A 27,626-nucleotide genomic window follows, 5' to 3' on the forward strand; every position below is an offset into this window, starting at 1 on the left:
TGGTTGCGATACTATTCCATATCCACTATCCAATTGCAAATCGCTACTCTCTTGTTATGTCGTGCTATGCAAAAATTGCATATCAGCCTTTAAATTTAATCAGCGCCATTTTTAAGAGATCTTTACGCATATATTTTCATGGAAAAAATTCGACACTTGCTGATCAATTAAAGAAAGATATTAATTAAATAATCGAGATAGATATTTAAAATTACAGTAAATTATTAAAACGATAATAAACATACAAAAAACAAAATGGGGAGAAAAATAGGAAGAAAAGCGAATGCTAAGACGAAAACTGGCAACAAAGTAAGACTGCATATTTATATTTCAATGCCGGTATATATTACATACGCACTAATTATTTATATTCTTTTACCTTTGTAGAAATCTGAAAATGCTAAAAAGCTTGAAAAGAAGCAAGTAATGATTATACACAAGTTGCAAGAAGCAGTGGAGTCTCACACTGCTACTTACAATTCAAGTAACGTTGGTAAGTTGAAAAAGGAATAGTAGTAATGAAGAAATTTCATTCAACATTGATTATGTTTTTTAACTAATATTGCTTATGCATTAATATTTTTAATTAATTTAAAAAATATTTTTAACTAATGATTGAATTACTTAATTTAGACTACATTCCACAAACAAAAAGCAACGTGCAAGCATTTCCAAGAAGAGACTCTACATTTGTCCAATCAAATACAAATCGCAACGAAGATATTGTGTATAATAATTATAAGTGCTACCGTTGCAAACATTTTTTGAAAATATCACCGAATTTGTCTCGACCATTCTGCAATAGAGTATCCACTGTCATCGGACAGTGCGAGGCTAATTTGAGTTTCATTCAAGCTATAGTCTGGTTGAAATCTGCCACTACCTATGCCTCGCAAATACCAATCGATAAATTGCGACAAATTTTTGATAAATGGAGTACACGCAATAAATGTAATTACTCTGAAGAAAGGGGTACCGATGATGGTCACATTGAGCAATTATTCTTTCCTATAACTGAAGATCTATCGATTTGCAAAGAGACCGCAATTGAGAATAAATCCACGTCGCTAACTCTTTCTGATATATCATGTGATGCATCACCTCAAATAATTTATGAATCACATAGCAAATTTTCACGAACAAATGAGGATTTACAAGATGAAAACTTTTCACAAACAAATGAGGATTTACATGATGAAAACTTTTTACAAACAAATGAGGATTTACAAGATGAAAACTTTTCACAAACAAATGAGGATTTACAAGATAAAAACTTGGCATTGATTAGAAATAAATCTCTAGTCTTCACACCACAAAGATATACTGATTGTGAGATGAAAAACATAAGAAACGAGGAATTTATACCAATAGATATTATAATTCCAGAAACAGATTCTGAAACAGAATTGGAAAACTTTGAGTATCTACGCGATATGTTTGACGATGTGCCTGAGCATCAAAAAGAATGTATTGAAAAAAATACCTTTTTTAGTCAAGAGAAATGTGCTGACAATTGGGATGAATGTAAATCTATTTTGTCGGACATGAACCGATCTATCAAGTCATTTAATAATTACGATTTTACTATCTTATCAAGTGACTTTGATTTAACCGACTTGCAGCGTGACCCTCTAGATGAAATTCTAACTCAAATAACTGAAATGAACATTTCTCAAATTGACGACGCGATGCACTGGGAGCAGAGAAGCGCCGGTAATTCTCAAGCCGATCAGATGCAGCTATCATTTTCAGATGTTCGCAACGACGATAACTTTAAGACCAACGTCGAATTTCAAATTGACGATAACTATATCGATACGCGAACGGAGAACAACGACGCTGCTGAAAATGTCGAACAGGATAGCGCCTACAGCACGTCGAGTATCTGTGCGTTTAATCACGACTCTGTACTAAAATCTTGCGATGACAATCAGCGCACGCCGGATACTAACACCGAACATCGTTATGAATTGCGAAGTCGCAAAAAGAAGCACGAGGAAGCAATAAGCTCTCCCTCGATAATAAGATTAAGTGGCATTAATAACAAACGCTCTGCGCCGAAAGAACAGTCTTTGCCGAAAAAGCATAAATCGGAGCAAGCGGAAAATTTGTTAAAGGAAAAAGAGGGAAATAACGAGGAAATGGTTTCCGCCAACTGGTTGAACTTCACTCTGGACTCCCTGAATTTGGAACAGGTGATTCTCGAATCTCTCAAAGTAATTCTGTCGCGACTCTGCGACGAGAAAACGGCAGAAGAATACGCAACGCGATGTTGGAAGGGCAGTCTGGAAGAGGAAGCGGTGAACGCGGTGTTGAATGTCTCCGACATTTTTAGAATGGAAAAGAAGCCGAACGTTTGCAGAAAAGAAATCGTAACGGCGATAACCAAGACTTTCGACGAGATGACATGTGTGCAATTAAATAAGGTATAATGAAAGTATATCATATTCATATACTATGTTACACACTTTTTACAAATATCATTGAGCACATGTATAATAATATATATATATTGACAATACGCAAGTATATATTACAATAAATAATTTTCTTTTCAGACGTCCGTGTGGAATTATCGCGTACGAATAATTCTGGAATTGTGTAATTCGATATCGATATGCGTTGAGGTAATCGATCATCTAATAGCGAAGTTAAAACCGCTTCAATCTACGCTGAGCGAGGCAATGAGTCAGCCGATCACTTCAAATCAACTAAATTTCAGCATCATGATAAATCGGTTGCATTTTATTTTCTACGCGCTAAATATCGCTCTGCAAAAATATCGCACGATTGTGCCAAGCGGTCGACAAGCTCGGTCTGCGGAAAACGAAATACCTCACGTAACGGATCTTTGGAAGGCGCGCTACGTCGACGAGGAACTTGAAGACGCGGGCTTAAACACAGATGTCGCGGAACAACAATGGGTAAAAGCGTTGGAGAATTTTAAAAATTTTGAATTTGCTGAAAAATCAGTTTCGCTCCTTCACATATTGCTTTCGTGATCCGTTACAAATATATTAACAAGTATTTATATTGGTATTATAACAAGTATTATAATAACATTTTTTAACAAATCTTGAATATGTTTCGCGCTTTTCTCAACATTTAGAGCAATAAAATGTTTCATCCATTATTTTAGTCATTAAATAAAATGTTTCCACTGTACACGTGGCTGTTTAAAGAATTAAAAGTTGCCAAACTTAAGATTTAATAATATTAAAATAAATATTAGATTCTTGCTGAGATTATGATTCGTAGAATTGGATTCCTCACTTCTGTTTAACTGATCTTCCGTTTCTGCGGGATTTCTCACGGACCATCCGCATAAAGATTGCGGATTCTGCGGTATCGTAACGAAAGCAATGTCTATTAAAGTCTGCAACGGGCAAATCTCTGTACAATTCGGCAGTGACAGAGAGATCGTCTTGTCATCGATACCAGTGTAATAATTGATCTGAAATAATTGCATTGCTTGAAATTTAAAAATAATATCTAAAACTTAATTCAATTTCAATATTCATAAGCAATTCGACGCGAAATGATTTAAAAACAGAAAAGATAATCACCGGCAGATAAAATATAAAGTAGAATACCTTCATTCCGTATAAGTTGATATCGTTGTCAAAGTACAATTCAAAGATCAATGCGGCTGCTTCGTTGGGAATGTGAGGCGACCAAAGATCGAGACTTTTTAGAACTCCGACGATATTTCTTTCGTCGCCGCTGTACAGCATTAGTTTTCGTTTTTTCGATATATCGCCCATTGAGTACTTCAACGAGTTGCCGATAATTTCTTCTAAGAGAATTCCACCGTTAAGCTGCCTCTGCAGAAGAGTCTCCGAGAGTAGATCATATTCCAGCAAGGACACATTGTACATTGCACCATCGGGAAACACGTCCATCGCCCAATTCGGTAATATTTCACTTTGGTCAGCCTAATCAGATATTTTTATTGTCACATAAATCGATTACAGATTGATGATTTACAAAAGCAGAATAATTTTCTCTTGTAAATACTTTTTAATCTGTAAGATTTAATAAATCTGTAGAAAACGAGGATTTACATTTCTTAATAAAATTATTTTTTAATTATTTTAATGAATTAATTAATTTCCGATTTGCAGATTTACCATCGTTTCTAAAATCGCATACAAGACAGCCACATCCGACGGTGTATTGATTTCCCTCTTGGTGTATTCAGAAAGATGGTCGAAGAGAGGTTGATACTGCGCCATCATCTTTCGAGTTTCATTCCTTCGCAATATTTCGTCCATCTGTGAAACAAAATTTGGACACAGAGAACCCAGCAGTAACGTGTCGTCCTCTAATTCCAAGTAATCTGCAAGAATTTGTCGCTATTATGTAGATTTCTTCGAGCATATCGCTTGATCTATACTTTACATACTATATCTCTCTCTATAATTTATTTTTACAAAATAATTTGAAAAAATGGGCAAATAATTTTGCAAATCACAAATCGTGTTCCGATTTGGAAGAATTAATCTGCGCAAAGAAAAAGGATTCTACATTAATTTTTGCTAACCGGATGGTATCGGCTGCCAGTTGAAACCTTCCATCCACGTTTGACTATTCGAGGGAGGCCACAAACCGGCGTTAACAAGCTGGGCCGATAACATTGACAAGGTGTACTCCGTCGTGCGCATTTTCATAATGTCGGAAAAATATAGATCGCCTAAAAAGTCTCCGTAGATCTTGCGCAAATGCACACCGAAATTGTACATGTTGAGCTTCGCGTTCTGTACAATCGCAGTATTTATGTGATAACAGTAACATTTTCTTCTTTAATCTCAAATTAACATTTAAAATAGAATATCAGAATGATGTTATTGTACGCACTTTCGACATGTCCGTCGCAGCGGAAGTGAAGTATTCGTATGATAAGTTTTGCGGGATGCTTATTTCCGGATCATTTTTCGCGTTGTTTTTCTTTGGCGCGTGCAATTTATGTGCGAACAACTGCAATCATATGTTATATTATACTTTTTTCTCATTTTATATATACATTTAAAATATATATACTTACTACATGCACCAATTTTAGTTCCGGCACAGCCAGACTGGGAATTATACAGATTTGTAATGCAAGCGTAATGCAGATGAGATAGAATTCATTCATTTTATTTTTTAATCTCGTCTCGTGTGTTTTAAACGCGTCTCTCTTCTTCTTAGCTGACAGATCTTTAACAAAAAATACAAATATAAATATCTGACAACATGAGACTGAAGAAAAGACAATTAAATAAAGATAAACTTCCAGATTTTTTGACAACAATAAGGAATCTGATAATGATACGATAAAGTTATATTTAATGCAATGAAAGCGAAGGAGAACAAGTCATAACATATAATTAAATAATTGAACTCTGATATTATGATCTAAGAATAAGAACATGAATTTATCTTTCTCTGAAGTTTTAAGTTAAGAAAGAAAATTTAACACAAATTGATTGACGCTAATTTTCAATCGCAAAATTTATTCATTTTTTCTTTTTTAAAATCAACATTTCTTTAATGAGAAAGTAACATTTTTAACACAAAGAATATTTTAAAACTTAACGTGCTAGAAAATTTCAAACTGATATATAGAATATAATATTTTTACATCATTTAGCTTTTACATATTTTTATATTTTTAAATTTAATTAATTTTCCAAATAGAAATTCATAAATAAAATAAAATAATTAAAGTTTCAGATACATGTTACATCTGATATAGTATATCTGATGCTTGATTATTTTCTTTTAAATATTTTAGTTATAATTTGTTTGTTTTTAAAATCAAGTGAATTTAAAAATATACAAAAATTAAATATGTAAAGACCGGATGTCTCATGATCAGACCGGAAAAAGGCTCATGTATTCTTGATCGAGTGGTCATATAAACTCGCGATAAGAATTGTTTTCCTTCCATCTACAACCGCAAAGACAGTTGGTCTGCGGCGATGCTTCCGAGGGATGCAAAAAAAAACCACTGGCTACTCGTGTCCGTATCTAGTTGATAAATATAGATCCGCATCATCAGGGTATATAATTGAGATATGTACGCCATCACACACAACTAGGCGATAATTCATTTTTCATACGCTTTGTTTATCTAATCTACACTTTTTTTACTTAATTATCAATTTATATGACAACTATACTCAAATTGTGATACATAAAATATTTCACACATATGCGATAACACTCAAGCTACATCTCATACACAATCATAATTTGAATTTTAAATTTGCACAACAATTAACAAGTTAATTTCATTCGGAATCACTCCTCACATTTCTTCATCAATCCGCGATTTAAGCAATACTTTTGAAATGCTCACCATTCGAATCTTCGTCTTTCCTCACAGAAACTGAACAAACACGGAATGATTCAATTGCCGTCGCGCACCTCTTGATTTTTCTGTTCGTTAATATGCCATCCTGCTTTGGTTCATACGACGATAATAATCAAATGACTTGGCCTCGGGAGATAGGCGGACTTATTCGAGATTCATTCGGCAAACAAGCTTCAAATACAGGATCAACCTACCTGAAATTACATTACCTTATGAAAAGTTTTATCTTATTAATCACACGATAATGTATAGTAAAATAAATGTATAAATTAAAAAAAATATATTAAATATATATAAAACTCTAATTATATATATATATATATTAAAGCTACAATTTTCAATCTTCAGTTTGACACAAATCAGCATTACAATTATATAATAAAAATATCTAAAAATGCAGCTATAGTATTTTTTATCAATGTTATCAAATTGTGTATTAATTGCGAAATATGTAGCTGTTTTACATATGGTTTTGATAAAAATCATGCGCTTTGCTGACAGTCTTGATAATTATTAACATCCTGCCGCGTGTAAGAAAAATGTATAAATGTATAAATGTATTCTTCCGCCAAGGACTTATATTGTTATGCCTGTCAAGAAAATCATTATTACGTTCGCAAATTATTTATATAAGTAATTAGAAGAATTAAAATACTTGAATTTACCAATTACATTAAATACTATTTAAATTTAACAATCACATTAGACAGCATCAAATTAAATTATTATCAACCAACTCAATAAACACGTAAACCTGATTGATTCGTAAATAGTAAAATAAAAATATTGATAGTAAAAATAATAAAAATGATACGATGGATAATTTACAATTATACATCAGTTTTATCAGATTTCATATTATCCTGTTGCCGTTTTATTGACAATAATCCATGTAATCTATGTAATCCATGCGTGCTACACGTGTTTCACGTGACGTATCAGTCATAGTAAGCGCACGAAAGCGTGATCGACGATGAGGATGTACGCTAATTGCGGTACAATAATGATAGTGTCGCATTGTATTTCTTACAAAAGCCAATGATAAGCAACTGTCAAGGTTTGCGAGACATAATTTCGGTGTTAAGAATCAGACGATATAATACCGTTTGGTGCAACATCATGCAACTGCAGTCTTATCCTTGACAAAGTATCATGTAAATTAATTTTTTTGGCTCAATGATACCAGAATAAATTGCACAAATCACGCACGCTGTATTCTTGGATTATAAAAATATCAATAAAATTCAAAAAAAAATTAATGAAATGATATTAATATCACAAATATATATATCCTGTACTTCAAATTCAACATATGCGGATAATGACGTAAAAGAACATTGATTTCCACACCTGAGGACTGTGTCATTAAAGTAAACAAGCGTGACAGATACTTTTATAATTTATGCGCTTGAGAACGCAGTCTCAATCAATTTTTTTTTTTTTTTTTAATTACGCAATCACGATTATGCGAATATACATGTAAGATTCCAACTTCTACTTAAAAATTAGACTACGAATGTTACGCAATGTTATAATGCTCAGGTAATAACCACCTGTCTAAACGAGCGATACTATGTATTTATCAGACAAGTACTTAGTGGAAAAGCCAGAAAAATGTTAGCATCACTCGAATGGGCATTTCCAACGTTCGTGATCTAATAAGTAATTTTTCCATGTTGCAAAATTTCGATTTTTTTTCGCATTAATTATTTCGCTGAAAATCATTTATTTTTAATCGTTTATTCACTTAAAAACTTCTGTCTCAATCTTTTTCACGAGGAAAGAAATTACTTTAACGGAAAATTCATGATGGATAAAAATGCAGTAAATTTTTATGTTTTACAATTAAAAAAATATTGAAATAATAACTTGTTCGTATTTGTGCTTTTGATCAATGATGGAATTTTAAATGTGGCATATCATTAATTATGCTAATCATGTATATTATTACATTGCGAGACAAACGATATATTAATGCGAGTAAATTAAATCAATAAATCGATGTGCGTTAATTTCAACTCGAGAAATATTCTTTGTTTCAAAAAAAGCAATCTTAATATAATATGTAATAATAATAGGACGGATATATCATAGTTAAAAAAATGTTTGATCATCTATTTGTGACATAATTCCACCAAGGTCGTTTTATCCTTCGAATTTCTGTCTCAAGTCAAAATTATTGTGTTTTATAAGAATATGCGCACATGGTACATCCGGCAAATCATAAAATATAAACTTATCTACATCCTTTATAGATTAGACTCTAATCTGATTGCGGTCTGCGGATTACGTTCACAAATGCACTACCGCGCGCGCGCGCGCCCCGCCCGCGCGCGCGCAGGACATATCACAGAAAAATAATTTTTTTTTAGTTACTTTAATTGCGATAAAAGTTACTTATGAAAGCGCTGATGAGATTTATTTCATAGTATTGTAGATAATATTAAAAATAAAAATAATACAGCTCGTTTAACGTATTATTAAATAACAAATTGGCGATAATTCGTCAGTATTAAAAATCTTTATTAATAATTAGTCTATTGAAATATAAAATTGCAGTTTTAAATATTTGCAAATTATCATAGCTAAACTTTAAAATAAATTGCAAGTTTCACAATCTATTCTATATTTGTTCAAAAAAAGATTTTTCGATTATTATTATGTTCATATATCCTCACATGGTTTGCAAATAATCTCGCTACTGAATTCCTAATGATATTCTTGTTTTGAAGCAAATAATAGACTGATCACTGTATTTATGAAAATGAGGCAATTGTCCTACAGCTGGATTTATTTTTGCATACGGAGATAAGGTATCCATATTAGTTGAAAATATTCTATATCGCGACCTAGTTTAATAATAAGCAGATAAGCTGAATACTTTGTAACATATTGTAATGTGTAATTATCGCATTGTGTATTGCTACTCAGCAGTTGTAATGAGTTCATATAAAATTTTATCTCGATTTATTCATTATTTAATTATATTGTTACTAACTAAAAGGTGCAAATATTTTTCAATGTCGCTTTAATGTTTCTTAGGATTGTTTAACTTTATTAGTTGCTGTCTAGAGATGTTTTTAAGATAAACACGGATTATTATTATACATTATATAACAATGTTAAATTATTCTTTTTATTGGCTAAAGAATTCTTAAGAAAATGAGATATAATTATTGTATGACGCGTTTAATACGCTTCTCACGTTATGTAATGATCGCTGATTGCTTCAAGCTGATTGCTTATTCTATAAATGTACAAAAATGACATCTCGACGTTTTATTATTTATTTAGAAATTTATGACAAAGTTGTAACACTCATAAAAACTATTATTTATGTAGTATTGTCACTGCTTATTTTATTTAATTAGGTACTCATTTGTATCATAAATGTATGATTTATGATACTTTAAAGATAACATCGTGTTAGAATGATATAGAAGTAGGACTATAAGACTTGATCGATTTCCAATGGAAAATCCAATTATTCATCTTTCTCAAAACATACGTGAAATCTTCACGCACTGTGATTCTTTCGCAACTTTTACCGTGGTTATTAGATCGCAGTGCGTCAGACAGAGCATCGTTTATCGGAAAGTCCTGCAAGGAGCTGTGGAATTCTCCCAGCCTTTCACGCACTCTGACGTCTTTTCCATCCATTCGCGTCTTATGACGTGCATATTATGACGTCATCTGAAACGAGTCGGACAGGAAAATGGAATCTGGTGGGGTATACATACCTTAAAAGCCTTATGTGATATGCGAAAAACGTTAGTATTCAATAAATCCTTGCGATTGTTATTTCAAGATAGTCTCCTTCGATTCAAGTGCGAGCCAGATAAACATCGGAGTCAAGTAAACGTTGAAGAATTTGATTCCTTCAAAATAGCACAAACACGTATGTCGATTTTTCTTAAAATATATTTTATTGTTAATACAATCCCAATTAATACATAATAAAATATCAAATTTTAAAAGAATCTATGATATAACAGAATTTGTAAATTTAAATGCTCAATAACACAATTCTTAAAGACTTTTTTAATATTTATTTTGCTATTTATTTTAAAATTTTCTATTTTTGAATGAAAACTTTAACTTTAAATCTAATGACATTATGTATTCAAATTCAAGGTTTCTACAAAATGGTGTCGTTCTGTAATTTGGTCAATTCTCTATCGATCATTCTAGTCATCAGTTTAAATGCGATTCTAATCGCAGCTGTGGAACCTGAATTGAAATTAGTACACGTGGTAAGTGAGCACTCGATTATTAATTTGAAATAAGAATTAAATGCTTTGAGTGAAATTATTTTCTAAATAGTTTAATTCGCGATTGTTATGTTTATTTACACTTTTCTAGGTGTTCAGACATGGAGATCGCACACCCGATAACAACGGTCGTGAAATGTTTCCGAACGATCCGTATATAAATTACTCCTTTTATCCGACAGGTCTTGGACAGTTAACCATGGTAAATACAACGCAACATTATTTAAAATATAACGCATTTTAATTAATTATTCAAGACGCATTAACACAATTTAACTTCTGTATATTTTAATTTCAAAATTTTATCGTCGTTTTATTAATTAGACAAAATTGATATATTTGATAATTTTATCAGATGGATTTTTATCAATTCTTTTTTGATTGTACCTATTTTTTAAAATTAATTAAATACGATTCTTGGAATTTGACAATTAATTGAATTTGCATGAACTTTTATAGGAGGGCAAAAGGCGCGAATATAGATTGGGTCAAATCTTACGTGGCAGATATGATGAGTTCTTAGGCAGTCTGTACAAGCCAAAGCTCATCGTAGCTCGTAGCTCGGATTTCGACAGAACGAAGATGTCCTTGCAACTCGTTCTCGCTGGCTTGTTCCCGCCTAAAAACGTTCAACGATGGAACCGTTTTGTCAATTGGCAACCGATCCCGACATCGTACATTCCACGTGTCGACGACAATCTCATCCTCACCGACGAGTGTCCGCAGTAAGTAGCATTCCTACTAAAAAACTAAAAAATCAATGGCGAATAGAAACAAGATTAAAAACTTTGAACAATTTTATATTATTCTAACATGCAAAGACATTGATAACGTTAAAAAATTTAAGTTATAAAAAAATATAATATCTAAAAAATTAATAGAGAAAACGTATTTTCAGTAAATTTAAAAATTTTAATGTGACGAAAAGTAGAAAAAACATTCTTCACTCTTTGCTCAACAATTGATAGACAAGAGATTTATATGTAAAATTATTTTCAGGTACCTTGACGAGTACGAGCGAGTATTAAAGTCACCCAAAGGGAAAGCGAGAATAAACCAATTCCGAGATGTGATGGGCAATTTGACGAAGCTAACCGGCAAGAAAATAGAATCGCTTTCGGATCTGAACTTCCTTTATCACACTTTCGCAGCGGAGTCTTCCTTGGGGTTGCCTCTTCTCGAATGGGCGTACGATTACTTTCCTTACGGTCCATTGTTCGATGCGATTGTGGCCGCATACGATATTACCAATTTCACTCCTCTATTAAGAAGGCTCTTTGCTGGTAAGTTCTGTTTCCTTAAACAAAAACGCAATTCAAAATTATTTACATGTATATTAATAATTATATCATTAAAATTTATCGATCAGCGAAAGATTGATTTGATAAAGTAACTTCTATTTAGAATTTCGTCATTACAACATCGACACGTGTTCGTCTGTTTCAGGACCATTGATCCGCGAAATGACAGACCATATGATAGCTGCACAGAATCCGAACGCTGCACCGGCAACGAGGATGCATTTGTACGGCGGTCACGAAACCAACATTGCGTCGTTGTTGTACGCATTCGGTGTGTACGAGCCGCATGTACCTGAATATTCTAGTGCAATTATTTCAGAGTTGCAACGGATTGGCGATGAATATTATGTAAAGGTGAGTGTCTTATCCTATAAAACGCGTTATCTAATAAAATAGAGTGACTTTCAATTATTAATATCGCGCGTTGAATTCTCCAGCTCTTGTATTACCAAGGCATTCCTTCGACCATCAAGGAGCTTAGAATCCCAGGTTGCGATGTGCTCTGCCCCTTCGAAAAGTACTTGGATCTCATTGAAGATCTGATCCCGTCCGACGAGGAATTGGTCTGCGACAAGCGGCAGACTCCGGATTTCGCCGGCACAAAATATCCCGCCGGCATGGAAAACTACATATACAATTTAATTAGGGACTCGAAAACCAAGCGATCAATGCGTTATTAATATATTGAGAGAAAGTCTAAACATATAAAACAAATAGGAATAGTTGCGCGCTCTCTTTGCCGTGAATATCATTTTTTTTCATAAATCTCCTTATTTATTTAACTAATAATTAAGCATTCGTACATGCACTAATTAAACCATATTTAAACGATTTTGTAAAAAGTAGAATTAAGAGAGACTGATAGAAACTCACTAAAATGTAAGTTTAACTGTTTAAGTTATAAATTTTTAACCCTCGAAAAATTGAAAATTGTTTTTGAAACTGATTATAATTTTTCTTTGTTCTTTTATTGTATAGCTTTTTATAACTCGTTTTCTGTAGAAACTAGTTATTTAAGCAAAGTATTATTACAAACGTATAAGTAAGATAACGAATATATAAGTATATGTAAAAGACAGAAGAGAGAGAGAGAGAGAGACAGACAGAGAATGTGTGAAATAGCTAATAGATTGAAAAATATAAATACAAAAGGAAGATAATTCCTTGAAACTAGTCTTTTTATATCAAAGATATAAGTTATATAAAGAAATAAAAAAAATAGATTGATAATTAAAGTCGATGTAGCATTCCTTCTTTTTCCATCTCCAAACATTATTATGATACTCTTTATTTTTCTCGTAATTTTCCCAATTTATTGTAATAAGCAGTCTTAAAAGTCTTACGTAAATACTTTTTTACGATTGCACATCAAAGTGTATATATATATATATATCTCGTATTATATAAAAAGAAATTAATTAATTATATCAAAGATATCAATCTTTATTCTAAAGATATGAACTATATAGATAAATATTTTTTTGATAAACGTATCAATGACGCTCACGATAAGTATTACTTAAAAATGAACCTAAAAGCATTATGTGCCGAGTGATAAAAGTTAATAGTTGATTGTTTGAATGCCTACACGCGCATTTACGTTTCTACTGTTTCGCGTTGAAAAACGAGCGCAATAAGCTTGTTGACGTTCAGGTAAGTTGATTTTTTAGTTAGTTGAAAAATACTAGCTATTTTCAACTATCAAGTTAAATAGTGAGACAAAAGAAGGAAGTGCGACAGTGTTTGTCAGCATTTTTCGACATAAACAGGAGAATGTTGTGATCGCGCTGTTTGATTCTTTTGGCACATATTCTTACGACAGTCTTTCGGTCGATTAACTTAAACGATTAGTCAATCTTTAAATTTAATTGATTTTTGATAACTGTATTGAATAATCAGTGTCAGCTGAAAAAATACCGATCGTATTCCAATTTTTGGTACCAGAGAAACGTTATCATCAGTACGTATTTTTATTTTTATCTTTGAAATAATTCTTGAAAATTGCAATTATTCGTATAATACAATATCCAATTCCAGACTCTGATTATTTATAATTGTAATTATCCTTTAATACATTCTTTATAACTTCCATAAAAATAATTTTTTTTGCTAACAGTCGCAGATAACGTTAAAAGACATCCTTTTCTGACGCAACACAAGATGTGTAAAGCAAAACTTCAGACTTTCATGCCTTGTTCATTAATATTCATAGACCGAGGAATTTTTATTTAGAGTGTGAACATTTAAATTGTCAATAATTATATAAAAATATAACGTCTTATATTTATATATTTAAATAAAAATTAAATACGAAAACCGTAATCAAAGGCCAACATAAATTCAAAATTAAAGGAGTAAACAAGAAGCAAAACGGCCAAAAATTCGCATCGCCGATCTTTTACGACATATAATAAAAGATCGGCGATGCGAATTTTTATGAAACACATAAGCGATGAAAAATTACTTTTTCATATTAATCGGAAAGCGTTTTGTTTAATTTATTCGATGTAATATTGTAAATCGTCGAATTCCGAAGAAGATTAAATTGTGGTCGAAACGTAAATGTTTTCAAGATTGTTTTCATAATATACTTAGCACGAACACTTAGCCTTGGCTGTTTTGTTTTTTGTTTATATATTTAAATATTTAATTTTTGCTAATCAGAAAGAATCTGGTTGTAAAAACTTGCAACTAAATAACAAATGTGTTAATTATAATATTTAATCAAGTAATTTAATTCTGAATTACTCTTCAATGAAAATTATCTTTTATAACAGCAGGAAAAAAATATTCTGTTATTATGTTAAAAAATGATTGTCTCTTACACGTAAGCAAGTGTTAAAATATATTTTGAAATTTGCAAAATATATTTTCCACCTTATTTTTTGAAATATAATATCACGCTTCATGTTTTAAGTGAGCGGATTATCTAGCATGTGTCGTGAAAAAACAGCCTAATTTTTATGTACATTTTTAACAAGTGTTTATACGGAACTTGTTTTTATCTGCTTGTCGCTATCACGACAATTATCATCCTTCGAGTGAGAATTAACCGTAAGCTTAATGTCATTGCATCTTTAGATTAGGTACCGGCAACATGATCACGTTCCGTACTCTCGGCACTTATCAGTTGATTGCTACAGTCGTCAGTCTAAATGCAATTCTGATCACGGATGCGCAGCCTGAGCTTAAATTAGTCAACGTGGTAAGTGCTACTGAATTGCTTATTGTTAAGATAACAAATTATTTTCCAAAATCTGAGCTAAATTGTTATTAGAATATCGAATCTGTAATAGGTTTTTCTTGGTAATTCTCCAATTTTCAGATATTTAGACATGGCGATCGGACGCCTGATAACAAAAACGAAATGTATCCGAATGACCCGTACTTAAATTATTCCTTTTATCCGGAAGGCTTAGGACAATTGACTATCGTAAGTAACACTATTTCGTATTTGTACTTTTCGAAAAAAGTGAAAAAGATAAATTAAAATATACTAAATAAATCGGGTCAATTTTTTTCAACAAAGCTAATGCTTGTTTTCTAAGAAACAGAACTTTATAACTCCATAGAACAAATTTCTACCAGTTTTTTTTCTAATTTTGAAACAATTTAAGATTAACTGACACACTGACTAAATTTACGCAAATGTCTACAGACGGGCAAGCAACGCGAGTATGAATTGGGAAAATTCTTACGTGACAGATATAAGGATTTTTTAGGCGATATATACTTGCCAAAACTCGTTGTAGCTCACAGCTCGGATTATGATAGAACGAAGATGTCTCTGCAACTCGTTCTCGCTGCGTTGTTTCCACCGTTGAACATTCGGCAGCAATGGAACCGTGATTTAAATTGGCAACCGATCCCGGCGACGTACATAAAGCGCGTCGACGACAATTTCTTCTTAGCTGATGAATGTCCGTTGTAAGTATGATCGATCCTAACAACAAAAATTTTTTAAAGCTACAAGAAATTGGTCTTAACAATATTAATATTGATTTTTCGATAGCTTTGATAAATACATTTAAAAAATGTATTTTAACAAGCATAGAAAATTAATAGAAAAAAGATAATTTGATAATTTTAAATATCATAAATGCGAAGGATAGAAGATACATTTTCAAGCTTTAACATCATCTTTAGGTTTCTCGTCGAGTATAATCGAGTGCTGAATTCACCTGAAACGATAGAAAAAAAGGCTCCATTGAAGGATATGATAAACAAGTTGACGCAGCTAACAGGCAAAACGATGGAGAAGCCTCTTGATTGGTATTACTTGTATCACACTTTCGTAGCGGAGTCATCTATGAATCTGACGCTGCCTGAATGGGCATACGAATATTATCCTGATGGTTTGTTATTCAATGCGATCGTGATTTCGTACGATATCGCCAATTCCACTCCTTTATTAAGAAGGCTGTACGCTGGTAAGTTCAGCATTTTACAATATCTTCAATCTTCATTGCAACACAATACTCGCTCCGTTCCAGGTCCAATTATTCGCGCTGTATTAAATAATATAAAAGCCGCGCAAACTTCGTCAGAAACAAAGATTTATTTATACAGCGGTCATGAAACTAACATCGCGACATTGCTGCATGCGTTCAACGTGTATAAGCCACATGCACCTGAGTATTCCAGCGCAGTTATTCTAGAATTGCTGGAACAAGACAAGCAGTATTACATAAGAGTGAGTGCATTATCGAACAATATATTTCCATGTTTCTAATTAATTTTTTATTATTTATTTTATTAATTTTAATTATACCACAGTGGCAGATTTTTAATTTATGTTTTGAGACACATAGAATATATCTCAAAATTGATGAAAAATATTTTTTATTCATGCAGAGCAACTTTTGTTGATATTGAAATCAGTATTATTCTTCTCTTGCTTCACTTTCCGTTTAAGATATTTTTAAGTAAAGAGAGACAGCTGTGATAATAAGAAAACAAATTACAGACTTAATTATTCATACTGTGTGATAAATTTCCAGCTTTTATATTATCGGGGCATCCCGCCAATCATTGATGTGTTGGAAATCCCAGGCTGTGAAGTACTTTGTCCTTTCAACACCTTCGTGAAACTAACTCGAGACCTGATCCCATCTGATAAAGAGTTGATTTGTGACAAAAGATTGACTACGGATTATGCTGATACAAAATATCTTGCCATGTTACAAAACATAATATACGATTCGATAAAAAAGTTTACTAATTCACTAAATACTAATGGAAATAAGTAACTAAGATAGTAAGTAAAAATGCACCGTGATATTTCTTTCGTAAGACCAAAGTATTTGAAATGGACAATTGCAATTGAATTTAGTATTAAAAAACTCTGCCAAAATGCAAGCCTAAATCATAATATAACTAGATCCAGTATTATCAACTGCGAGATATCTTTTTTCCAAATATAATTTTTTTTATCGTATTCACCTGTTAATCCTTTTTAACGTATTTAATTCTTGTTAAAAGGCTATTTATTAAAACAAAACATATTTATTATGAATATTTATATGCACAGTATAACACATTTAAATGTACTAAAATTATTTGATATTAAATGGATAAAGAAATCCGATGCTTTGAACAAATAATACAAATTGTTTCTTTAAAACCAGCCTCTCCACTGAAGAGAGAATATAAAATATGCTGTAAAAATAAAAGCATCTTCTCTTTTTATTCTCAATACTTGTTATTTATTTTTGCGCATTATGAAAATATGTATTTCTACCTACATAATTCAATTCCTGAACAAAATCTGCTTAATTAAAAAATAACCTTTCCTCAAAGAGCTTCAACAGTTCTTCTCTGGTCATATTATCCCATAAGCAAGTTGTCTCCTCGTCCGATGGTGTCACATCTCGTACAAGCTCTAAATAAGTTTTCAGAGGACAAAGTTCGTTGCAGTCCGCCAGCTTCACGGTTATCAACTTTTCTGTTTTGCCGGTCCATAAGATAATCTATCAAACGCAAAAGCTGATTATTAATATCTATATTGACCTAATAACTTACACTCATGCAAAATAGATAGCTTTACAAAGCGCATACTAAAATATTTAAAAAAATTAAATTAACTAATAATTAAAAGTTCAATTTTTATTATTAAATCTCAATTCAATTAGTATCTGAGTTATAATTCCAGTTTAAATTTTGTCAATTAAATTATTATATAATTACCCTAACGTAGAGTTCACCAGCGTCATCTCGTAACTTCTCAAATATGAATGCTGAACCGTAATCTGGTAAACGCGGCTCGCTGATATTATGGGCTTTGGCAAACGCTGCAATATTCAACTCATGGGCGCTGTATACGTACATCTTGCGTGGAATCCGACTCTTTCCGGTGATGTTCAAATTTTCGATAAATTTCTTAATCAACATACCGCCGTTCAATCGCTTCAACTGAGTCGTGTACGAACAAAGCTCCAATTCAAATGCCATAGTTTCCTGCAGCTTCTTGTACACTTCGTCAGTGCACCACTCCGGTAGAGTTAGATCCAAGTTTTTCTATAAAAAGCGGATGTACAATACGATATAATAATAAAATAAGTAAAATGTAAAATGTTATATAAGAGTCTACTATAAAATAAAATATAAATAATAAAATGTTATAAAGTCCTGTGTAGTCATTAATCATCAAATGTTTATAGAATGTTGAACTTTTGACCATTTCTAATAATAAAATTTTTGTGATAATATAATAACAAATCACATTTTCCAAAAATATATATAAGTTAATGTTTGATATGCAAAATAATACATTTTTATATAAATGTTTGGTTTACCTGTTGCGTTAGTAGATGGGAAAGTTGAGCAGCGCGCAACGACTCTGTGATAATTAATCCAGTTTTCTCACTCAAAAATGTTAAAAAGTCTTTGTAAAATGCAATTTTATCACGGACTTCTTTGGATTTTTTTACCTCTTCTAAAGCTGCTATATATCTACAAAAGATTAAAATTATAATAAATTATTATTAAAATTTATAATTTTTTTTTTATGTAACGTAGAACACATCCATTAAAGAAAATATATTAATATTTATTTTAGACAATTTTTTGGAAGTTTCCGCTTGTGAATAAAAAAAATAGTCATCATAAATATGTAAAAACGTTATTTCCAAAATGTAAAATATATTCATGATAAAAAATAAATATATTAACACTGGACAGTTATGAGGCTGCAGTACTATGTCCACTTCTTTGGGAGTGTAATGCGTAGGAATAGCGAGCCATGGTAAATCCGGATTCCATAATTGTGTTGGATGTGGAGGATATAATCCTGCTAACATCAACTGCAGAGACATTTTCGTCCGGTCGATGTCTGTGCTGACAGCGTAGATATCTCGTGGATGATAAATTGATCCTAGAAAATCGTTGTAACGTTCTCTCAACATTATGCCGATTCGATATTCCGTCAACTTTCCTTTCTGAAAAATAAATACGTATGTATTGCCTGTTTATTACTATTTATCAATAGTTTATCATATTTTTACAGTAGTTTGTCAAAACAGCAGCATGAGTTACAGCTTCAAATGCATAGAGAAAAAAAGAAAAAAAATTTTGTATTAAATATATATTTATATATACAATCAGTATCGTAAAAATATCATTGCACAAGATAATTATACATATACATCAAGCGTTAATTAATATTATATAATTTCTTGTTTATTACTTAAAGATTAAACTTTCAATTAGGTATATATGTATATTAGATAACTTTCTAAGATCTATTAGTTCTACATGCAATTAAAAATATATAAAAACATATCTCGATATCAATATCAAAAAACTAAATCAAAGAAGACTTAAAAAGTCAAAACACCAGAATAAGTACATAATAATTGCATAGTTGCTGTCTTGGCACACTAGCGCAATATTAATAAAAGGATAAAAGCTAAATAAAAATATGAATACAAGTTAATATTATATTCAAGAATATAAACATTAAGAAATGGCCTTGTTTTAAAAATAGCATATTTAAATTTAATGTTTAAATATCAATAAAATTAATACTACATAATATTAATAGGTGCTTACATTAGTCAGTTGGCCAAGACCCCATGGTTCATAAACCGACACATTATATGGATCGTTAGGATACATTTCTTTAAGCATCGGCACACGTTCTCCATGTCTCATTACCTGAAACACATTTTTATTAAACAATTGTACTACATTTTTATAATTTATGATATGAAACAGCATATATATTAACAGTAAAAAATGTAATACAATTCGGCTTTTATTTTATAAACTTTAATTCTTTATTTTTTAATCATGTATGTCGTTATTCTATATATATATACATTACAATTTTGTAAATCAATTAGTATCAATATTTGATAACTATGTAGTAATGTATTTGCATTTCAGCTTTTACTTACCACTTGAATCAATTCCAAGTGAAACTCAGATCGTCCTAGGAATACAAACAAACTGAGCAAGAGCAGAGATACATGTAGATGCACATAATTCATATTTGCGACTGGTCACGAATACAATACGGATTGTGAAAAATGAAAAATTGAGAGCTATTATATTTTCTTGAAAGATCGACTACACGCTGATCGACAAAATGTTGATCTGTAGACAAGTTATCATTCAAGTTGTTCGATCTATTTATATGTTTTCCACTCCCCATATTTGTTACATGGAACTTTGTATCATTGAGATCATTCTACAAAAATGGTGTATTATCTGTTTCAAAGGTTAAGTAGAACGAAGAATATTTTATAAACACATACACAAACATATATACATATTTTTCTTAAATAATAATACGTAATACTAATGCGTCTGCAATAGCAAAAATCTTGAAAATTGAGTTGCTGCTAAAGATGCTATTTCATTTCCTTCTTTGCAAGTTGAAAAATATTCGTTAACCTTATAAATAGTTCCGGCTATTAAAGTAAGAAAAAAATGTTAACATCACACGGTGTTCCCAGGCGGTCACCCATCCAGGTACTAAACGTGCCCAATGCTGTTTGACTTCAGTGATCGGACAAGAACTGGTTTTTTTTTTTTTTTTTTTTTTTTTTTTTTTTTTTTTTTTTGGGACATTGGTAAAGAAGAGTTTACAGTATTTGTAATAAATGTACATAAATAAACTAAAGATACATTGTATGTAGATTATTTTTTAATTTGAACGGTACGGTATTAATACTCTCGCCGTTACGGTCTGCTTTCTTTGGATTAGAAAATCCAGTGTTATAATGAGTTGTGTACAGTATCGCTGTTTTATATAAATAAGGTAAATCTAAGCGTAGATATAGGCTTTATGTCAGTAAGATTTTTTTTGTTTTTTAGAAAAAAATTGAGGTCCCCACTAAAGAAAAAAAACTAAATTAATTAATAATTTGCTCTTTGTGTAGAAAAACTAAAATAAAAATACACAACATAACACTTAGAGTTAATAAAATTAATCAATTAATAACATTATACTTATAGAATTAATTAATTAATAACACTATACTTATAAAGCCTAGATCTAATGCCATGTACATGTTAATTGGTCGTTAGCCACCAGTAGTTTTTATTTGTGTATGTTCCTTTTAATTTTTCGGTAATTGGTAGTAAATAACTATATCGCCAAGGTATATTATTATCGTGTATTGATGAATGTGGGGGGTACCCCAACTTTTTATTGTTATTTCGTCGCGGATAATGATATATCAATGGTACGCCGTTATTATCTTGTATATAACCATTATAATCGAGATACAGAAATGCCTCAGGCGGGATGAAGCCGGTGCATAATGCTTTTTCGTGATACATCGGATTGGGATACAACGCACATTGTATTTGACTATTTTCGGTAATTCTGCTCACTTGACGAAAATGTTCGCGAATTAGTTTGATAATGAAATTGTCTATCCTAGGTATGCCTGCTTCGTTATATATTTTTACGTTGTTTATGTATTTTGTGTAATCTGATTCTGCCGATCTGTTCCTGTTAAGACAGGCTCTCAGGCATTTTCTTTCGAAAATTCGAATTTTCTCCATAAGCGACACACTGATGTTATACCATATGGGACATCCATATGTTATTAGGGGTCTTATTAGTAGTTGGTAACAGATTATTTTTATTTTTGTATGTAATATTTTTGAATAAAAAAGTCTACGCAAGTGTCCAAATGCCTTATTAGCCTTGAGGATCTGTGTGTCAATGTGTGTTTTGTAATGTAGTCTATCGTCTATATTAATTCCCAAGTATTTGATAAACTTCTTGTCTGGAATGCTTTGTGCGATGTTATCTTTGGGAGGACCTTTTATTTGGAAAGTTTTGTAGTTTTTTCTTACGTTGCTATTGGCATAAATTAAGTTAGATCTGAATATTATTGTTTCGCATTTGTTTATGTTAATGTGCAATTTCCATGTTTTGTAGTGATGTTCAAGCTTGTTAAAAGTATCCTGTAAGACGAGAACTGGTACTTTCAGCGTGGTATGGAAGTTAACGAAAACATTAGAAATGTGACAAAGTTTTAGCATCATTATAGGACAGACTCAAATATATTTATTGCAACAATTCTTTCCAAGTTTAATTGTCTGCTATGTTCTTCTCCTTATTTGCTAAACAAAACAATCTATTATAAATATTAATGTGCTTAGTATAAAAAAATCCGATACCTTGAACGAAAAATAACAAATTGTTTCTTTAAAACCAGTCTCTCCACTGAAGAGAGAATAAGAAATATAATGTAAAAAATTAAAATATCTTCTCCTTTTATTCTGAATCCTTATTATTTATTTTTGCGCCGTATGAAAATATGTACTCGTACCTACATAATTTAATTCCTGAACAAAACTTGCTTAATCTAAATAGAGTCTTTCCTCAAAAAGTTTCAGTAGTTCTTCTCTGGTTATATCATTCCACAAGCAAGTTGTCTCCTCGTCCGACGGTGTCACATCTCGTACGAGCTCTAAATAAGTTTCCAAAGGACAAAGTTCATTGCAGTCTGCAAGCTTCATAGTTATCAACTTTTCTGTTCTGCCGGTCCATAAGATAATCTACCAAAAACAGAAAGTAATTATCAGTATCAATATCGATAAAATAAGTTACACTCATGTAAAATACATAGTCTTACAATGCACATATTAAAATATTTTTTTATTTTAAATTAAATTATAAATAAAAATTCAACTTTTATTTTTAAATCACAATTCAATTAGTATCTGATTTATAATTCCAATTTACATTTTGTCAATTGGATTATTATGTGATAATTACCCTGACGTAGAGTTCACCAGCGTCATCTCGTAACTTCTCAAATATGAATGCTGAACCATAATCTGGTAAGCGCGGCTCGCTGATATTATGGGCTCCGGCAAACGCTGCAATATTTACCTCATGGGCGCTGTATACGTACATCTTGCGTGGAATCTTATTTTTTCCTGTGATGTTCAAATTGTCGATAAATTTCTTGATCAACATGCCGCCGTTCAATCGCTTTAATTGAGTCTTGTACGAACGAATCTCGTATTCCAACACGACTAAGTCCTGCATCTTTTGGTACACTTCGTCAGTGCACCACTCCGGTAAAGTTAGATTCATGTTTTTCTATAAAAAACGGATGAATAATAAAATGCAATAATAAAATAAAAGCAATTTGTGTACAATGTTATATAAGAGCCAATAAAATAAGATATAAATAATAAAATATACTATAAAGTATTGTAGTCATTAATTATTGAATATAGTACGTTATTACCACGTACTTTTGGCATTTTTAATAATGAAATTTCCAGTTCTATTTAAATAATTAAATTTTTGTGATAGTAAAAAAATAAGTTTTCCATAAAAAAATCTCAACTGATGTATGCGATGTATTCGATATGCAAAACAATTTATTTTGGTATAAATGTTTGATATACCTGTGCTGTTAGGTGATTGAAAACTTCGTAAGCGGGTTTTGGTTCTTCGATGGTTAATCCAGTTTTCTCACTCAAAAATGTTAAAAAGTCTTTGTAAATTGCAATTTTATCACGGACTTCTTTGGTTCTTTTTACCTCTTCTAAGGCTGCTATATATCTAAAAAATCAAAATAACAATAAATTATTTTTAGAAAATTGCATTTTCTTATATTGTAATTATAATTTAGAACATTGCTATTAAAAAACTATATTAACATTTTGAACAATATTTTGGAATTTTTTTTCTTGTAATAATAAATTAAAAAATAGGTGTGAAAACAATGTTTTCGAAATATAAAATATATTCATAATAAAAAATAAATATATTAACACTGGGCAGTTATGAGGTTTTAGCACTGTGTCCACTCTTTCAGGAGCGTAATGCGTAGGAATAGCTAGCCATGGTAAATCCGGATTCCATAATTGTGTTGGATGTGGAGGATATAACCCTGCTAACATCAACTGCAGAGACATTTTCGTCCGGTCGATGTCTGTGCTGACAGCATAGATATCTCGTGGATGATAAATTGACCCTAGAAAATCGTTGTAACGTTCTCTCAACATTGTGCCGATTCGATATTCCGTCAATTTTCCTTTCTGAAAAATAAATATGTACGTCTTGCTTATTTATTACAGTTTATCAATAGTCTATCATATTTGTACAGTAGTTAGTCAGAGTAGCAGCACAAGTTATAGCTTCAAATGCATAGAAAACAAAAAAAAAACTTTTGTATTAAATAAATATATACAATGAAGTCAATATCTCAAAATTATTATTGCATAAAATAATTCTACATATACATCAATGTAATATTAATTAATGTTGTAATAATTTTGTGTTAATTGCATGAAGATCAAACTTTTAATTATGTATATATGTATATAAGATAAACTTTTAAGATCTGCGCGCTGTGTGATTAAAAATACATAAAGAAATATCTTGATATCAGTCACAAAACTAAATCAAAGAAAACTTAAAAAAAGTCGTAACATTAGAATAATATTTCCATAAGAGTTTTCGACTTAGCACATTAGTATTAGCACAATATTAATATGTGCTTACATTGGTCAGTTGGCCAAGACCCCAAGGTTCATAAACTGACACATTATATGGATCCCTGGGGTACATTTCCTTAAGTAACGGTGTACGTTCTCCATGTCTTATTAACTGAAACACATAGCAATTGGAATTGTACTACATTATTGTAACTTATGATTTAAATAGCATATATATTAACAGTGAAGTAATATATAAAAAATACAAAACAATTCTTTAATTTTATACACTTTAATTTTTTATATTTTAATTTTATATATCATTAATCCATATTCTAATTTTATAAATCTGCTATCATCAAAGTTTGATAAATATGTAACAATGTATTTGCATTTCAGCTTTCACTCACCACTTGAACCAATTCCACATGAAACTCAGATCGTCCTAGAGATACAAGCAAACTGAGCAAGAGCAAAGATATTGTATATAGATGCACACAATTCATATTTGCAACTGGTACGAATACAATACGGATTATTAAAAATGAAAAATTAAAAGCTATTATATTCCCTTGAATGATCGACTACTTGTCGTTGAGCGACAACATGTAAGACAACTGTGGATAAATCGTCCTTGTTCGATCAATGTATCTGCTATCAGCATGCTTACCCATATATGTTTTGATATATAGAACTTTAACATTGAGAGTTCGATATACTATCTCGGTGGACTCTAAAAAAATTGTATCCATATCTGTTGCGATATGTATGACAAAACAAATTTTATACTGACGCACATATTTTTCTTTGATAATAAATATTATTGCATCTGCACAAGCAAAAACTTTGAAAATTGGATTGCAGCTAAAGGTGTTACTTTGCTTCCTTCTTTAAGAATTGATAAATATAATTGTTAACATTATAATTAGTTCTAGTTATTTAAAATAAAAAAATATTAACACAATACAGTGTTCCCAGAAATGTTAAAGTTTTATATATCAAAGTACATGTATAAGTTGCTAAAAACAAAAATTTATTGAACAAGGGCAACTTGTCTATAGTATTACATGTTGGATGTTAAAATAAAAAAAAATGTTAACATCACACGGTGTTCCCAGGCGGTCACCCATCCAGGTACTAACCATGCCCAATGCTGCTTGACTTCAGTGATCGGACGAGAACTGGTATTTTCAGCATGGTATGGAAGTTAACGAGAATATGAAAGATATTAAAATGTTTTCTATTATGTTCTGTTTATTTGTTGCTAAGAATCCTTTGAGAACTGCTGTTGCAATGTATTGCTAATGCAAATTGATGTTAAATTAATGTGCATAAAAATTATATTGTATCATATAAATTTATATATGTATATACTAATCTAATATATTATTAGTATTATCAATTGTTGTTATTGACATTAATCTAATTCTTTTCTGCATTCTGGTACATTTATAAATCACATGAAAGAAATTGACTCATGCGTGTTATTGCATTAATTGAGCAATATAAAATAATGACACACAATCATTCTAAACTATAATTATTGTGCCAATTGTATCTTTAATTTAAGCACTGACGTAAACAGTAATATATCCCTTCTAAATGATAGATTAAAAAATGTTTTTAGAAATGTCTTTTAAAAAATGTAAAAATTAATTATTTGCATAGAAATTTCAGTAATATATCACTTATCCTTCATTTTTTAATCATGAAAGCTATTTTGATAGCAGTATACTATCATACCGTTCTATAGCTTGCAACATATATTTTAAGACTTGGCAGAGCCAAGTCACAGCTCACAGCAACTTGAAATAAATGACGCAATAAAAATTTTTGAGATGGACAGAATATGCATGTGTTTACGTAAAAGATAACCATCGTCCAATTGCCAGTGAGCACTGCTTTCAAAGCGCCTTCACGTAAAACAATTTTAAATCGGTGTAACCTACAAAATCATGCATCTTCACTCGATGACATTTACATACTCTCGTCGCAAACTGCATCAAGTTCATTTTTCGTGCAATGCTGCGCAATTGTGGTAGACAATGCAATGCAGCAAAGAAATAACAGCAACGCCGGCTGATGATGGTATAATGCATATTCCCGCGCCATTGTGACGAGATACGTTGCGCACGTAAAAATCCGTGACGTTTCTGCAACCACTCTTCGATGTTAATGCATCCGCTTCACGAAGTGTACTGATCGATCCTAATCCTAAAGCCGGTGGACTCATACTTATATTCTTGCAAGTGCAATTACACTCAATTTGCATAGATTTGAAGTTACGTAAAAAGTGACTTGTATAAAAGAAGCAAAAACGTCCATTACACTATTTGTCGCGCATTGCCCAGAGTTGCCAACCATCAGATCGGGCTCATATTCAAACAATTGAAAATCGCGTATTTAGCAGAGCGCTCTGCACAACACATATACGCGATTCTCAATTTTGTGCGTATGAGCCCGGTCTGCCGGTTGGCAGCTCTGCGTGTGGCCTTGAACATGCAATTAAATATTAACGATTACGTGTCCCCGATCATGTGACATTAAGCATGATATTCAAATAAATAATTATTCTGGAAATACCGCGCTATTCAAGTTATTTTTTCTTCCGTATGTGATGGTTAATGTTACAGTAATTATTTTCTTACCAATTTATGTGTCAATTAATTTTAATTATTTTGTAATAAAATAAAAAAAAAGATGTGCCAACATCACACGGTGTTCCCAGGTGGTCACCCATCCAGGTACTAACCGTGCCCAACGCTGCTTGACTTCAGT

General features: G+C 31.4%; 4 protein-coding genes and 1 non-coding gene across 12 annotated transcripts; 2 read left to right on the plus strand and 3 right to left on the minus strand.

Moving 5' to 3' along the window:
• Nucleotides 1-72: 72 nt before the first annotated feature.
• LOC105677725 (uncharacterized) lies at nucleotides 73-3,743 on the plus strand. The gene is made up of 4 exons (XM_012376540.2): nucleotides 73-309; nucleotides 388-493; nucleotides 634-2,426; nucleotides 2,559-3,743. The coding sequence occupies exons 1-4, from the start codon at nucleotides 256-258 to the stop codon at nucleotides 3,000-3,002; spliced, it is 2,397 nt and encodes a 798-aa protein (XP_012231963.1). The 5' UTR covers nucleotides 73-255; the 3' UTR covers nucleotides 3,003-3,743.
• On the minus strand, nucleotides 2,423-11,257 carry LOC105677726 (venom acid phosphatase Acph-1-like). 4 transcript variants are annotated; one of them, XM_012376542.2, is made up of 9 exons: nucleotides 11,129-11,257; nucleotides 9,907-10,051; nucleotides 6,344-6,552; nucleotides 5,045-5,199; nucleotides 4,858-4,977; nucleotides 4,544-4,757; nucleotides 4,131-4,339; nucleotides 3,594-3,935; nucleotides 2,423-3,454 (listed from the first exon to the last, which is right to left on the minus strand). In XM_012376542.2, exons 4-9 carry the CDS (start codon nucleotides 5,135-5,137, stop codon nucleotides 3,185-3,187), a joined length of 1,248 nt encoding a protein of 415 aa, XP_012231965.1. In that variant the 5' UTR covers nucleotides 5,138-5,199; nucleotides 6,344-6,552; nucleotides 9,907-10,051; nucleotides 11,129-11,257; the 3' UTR covers nucleotides 2,423-3,184. The 4 variants fall into 4 exon arrangements, with proteins under 4 accessions (XP_012231965.1, XP_012231966.1, XP_012231964.1 ...); XM_012376543.2 differs by lacking the exon at nucleotides 9,907-10,051 and having other exon boundaries at nucleotides 11,129-11,212; XM_012376541.2 differs by lacking the exons at nucleotides 9,907-10,051; nucleotides 11,129-11,257 and adding an exon at nucleotides 10,099-10,202.
• On the plus strand, nucleotides 10,118-17,625 carry LOC105677729 (uncharacterized). Its single transcript, XM_067352921.1, has 14 exons — nucleotides 10,118-10,256; nucleotides 10,493-10,611; nucleotides 10,721-10,831; nucleotides 11,089-11,354; nucleotides 11,629-11,912; nucleotides 12,076-12,284; nucleotides 12,368-12,608; nucleotides 13,830-13,890; nucleotides 15,012-15,135; nucleotides 15,256-15,363; nucleotides 15,589-15,857; nucleotides 16,077-16,360; nucleotides 16,424-16,623; nucleotides 16,931-17,625. Exons 1-14 carry the CDS (start codon nucleotides 10,118-10,120, stop codon nucleotides 17,177-17,179), a joined length of 2,664 nt encoding a protein of 887 aa, XP_067209022.1. The 3' UTR covers nucleotides 17,180-17,625.
• Nucleotides 17,598-27,168, minus strand: LOC105677730 (venom acid phosphatase Acph-1). 5 transcript variants are annotated; one of them, XM_067353725.1, is made up of 7 exons: nucleotides 26,834-27,168; nucleotides 25,259-25,293; nucleotides 24,916-25,020; nucleotides 24,184-24,449; nucleotides 23,814-23,970; nucleotides 23,170-23,499; nucleotides 17,598-17,899 (listed from the first exon to the last, which is right to left on the minus strand). In XM_067353725.1, the coding sequence occupies exons 1-7, from the start codon at nucleotides 26,958-26,960 to the stop codon at nucleotides 17,702-17,704; spliced, it is 1,218 nt and encodes a 405-aa protein (XP_067209826.1). In that variant the 5' UTR covers nucleotides 26,961-27,168; the 3' UTR covers nucleotides 17,598-17,701. The 5 variants fall into 5 exon arrangements, with proteins under 5 accessions (XP_067209826.1, XP_067209828.1, XP_012231971.1 ...); XM_012376548.2 differs by lacking the exon at nucleotides 17,598-17,899 and adding an exon at nucleotides 22,433-22,949 and having other exon boundaries at nucleotides 26,834-27,163; XM_067353726.1 differs by lacking the exons at nucleotides 17,598-17,899; nucleotides 26,834-27,168 and adding exons at nucleotides 22,433-22,949; nucleotides 25,519-25,537.
• On the minus strand, nucleotides 25,942-26,060 carry LOC136999810 (5S ribosomal RNA). Its single transcript, XR_010890126.1, has one exon. It is a non-coding gene; the product is annotated as a 5S ribosomal RNA (ribosomal RNA).
• Nucleotides 27,169-27,626: the final 458 nt, after the last annotated feature.

This window comes from Linepithema humile, chromosome 4 (assembly GCF_040581485.1).
Source record: "Linepithema humile isolate Giens D197 chromosome 4, Lhum_UNIL_v1.0, whole genome shotgun sequence".
In the NCBI taxonomy this organism is placed as follows: Eukaryota; Metazoa; Arthropoda; class Insecta; order Hymenoptera; family Formicidae; genus Linepithema; species Linepithema humile.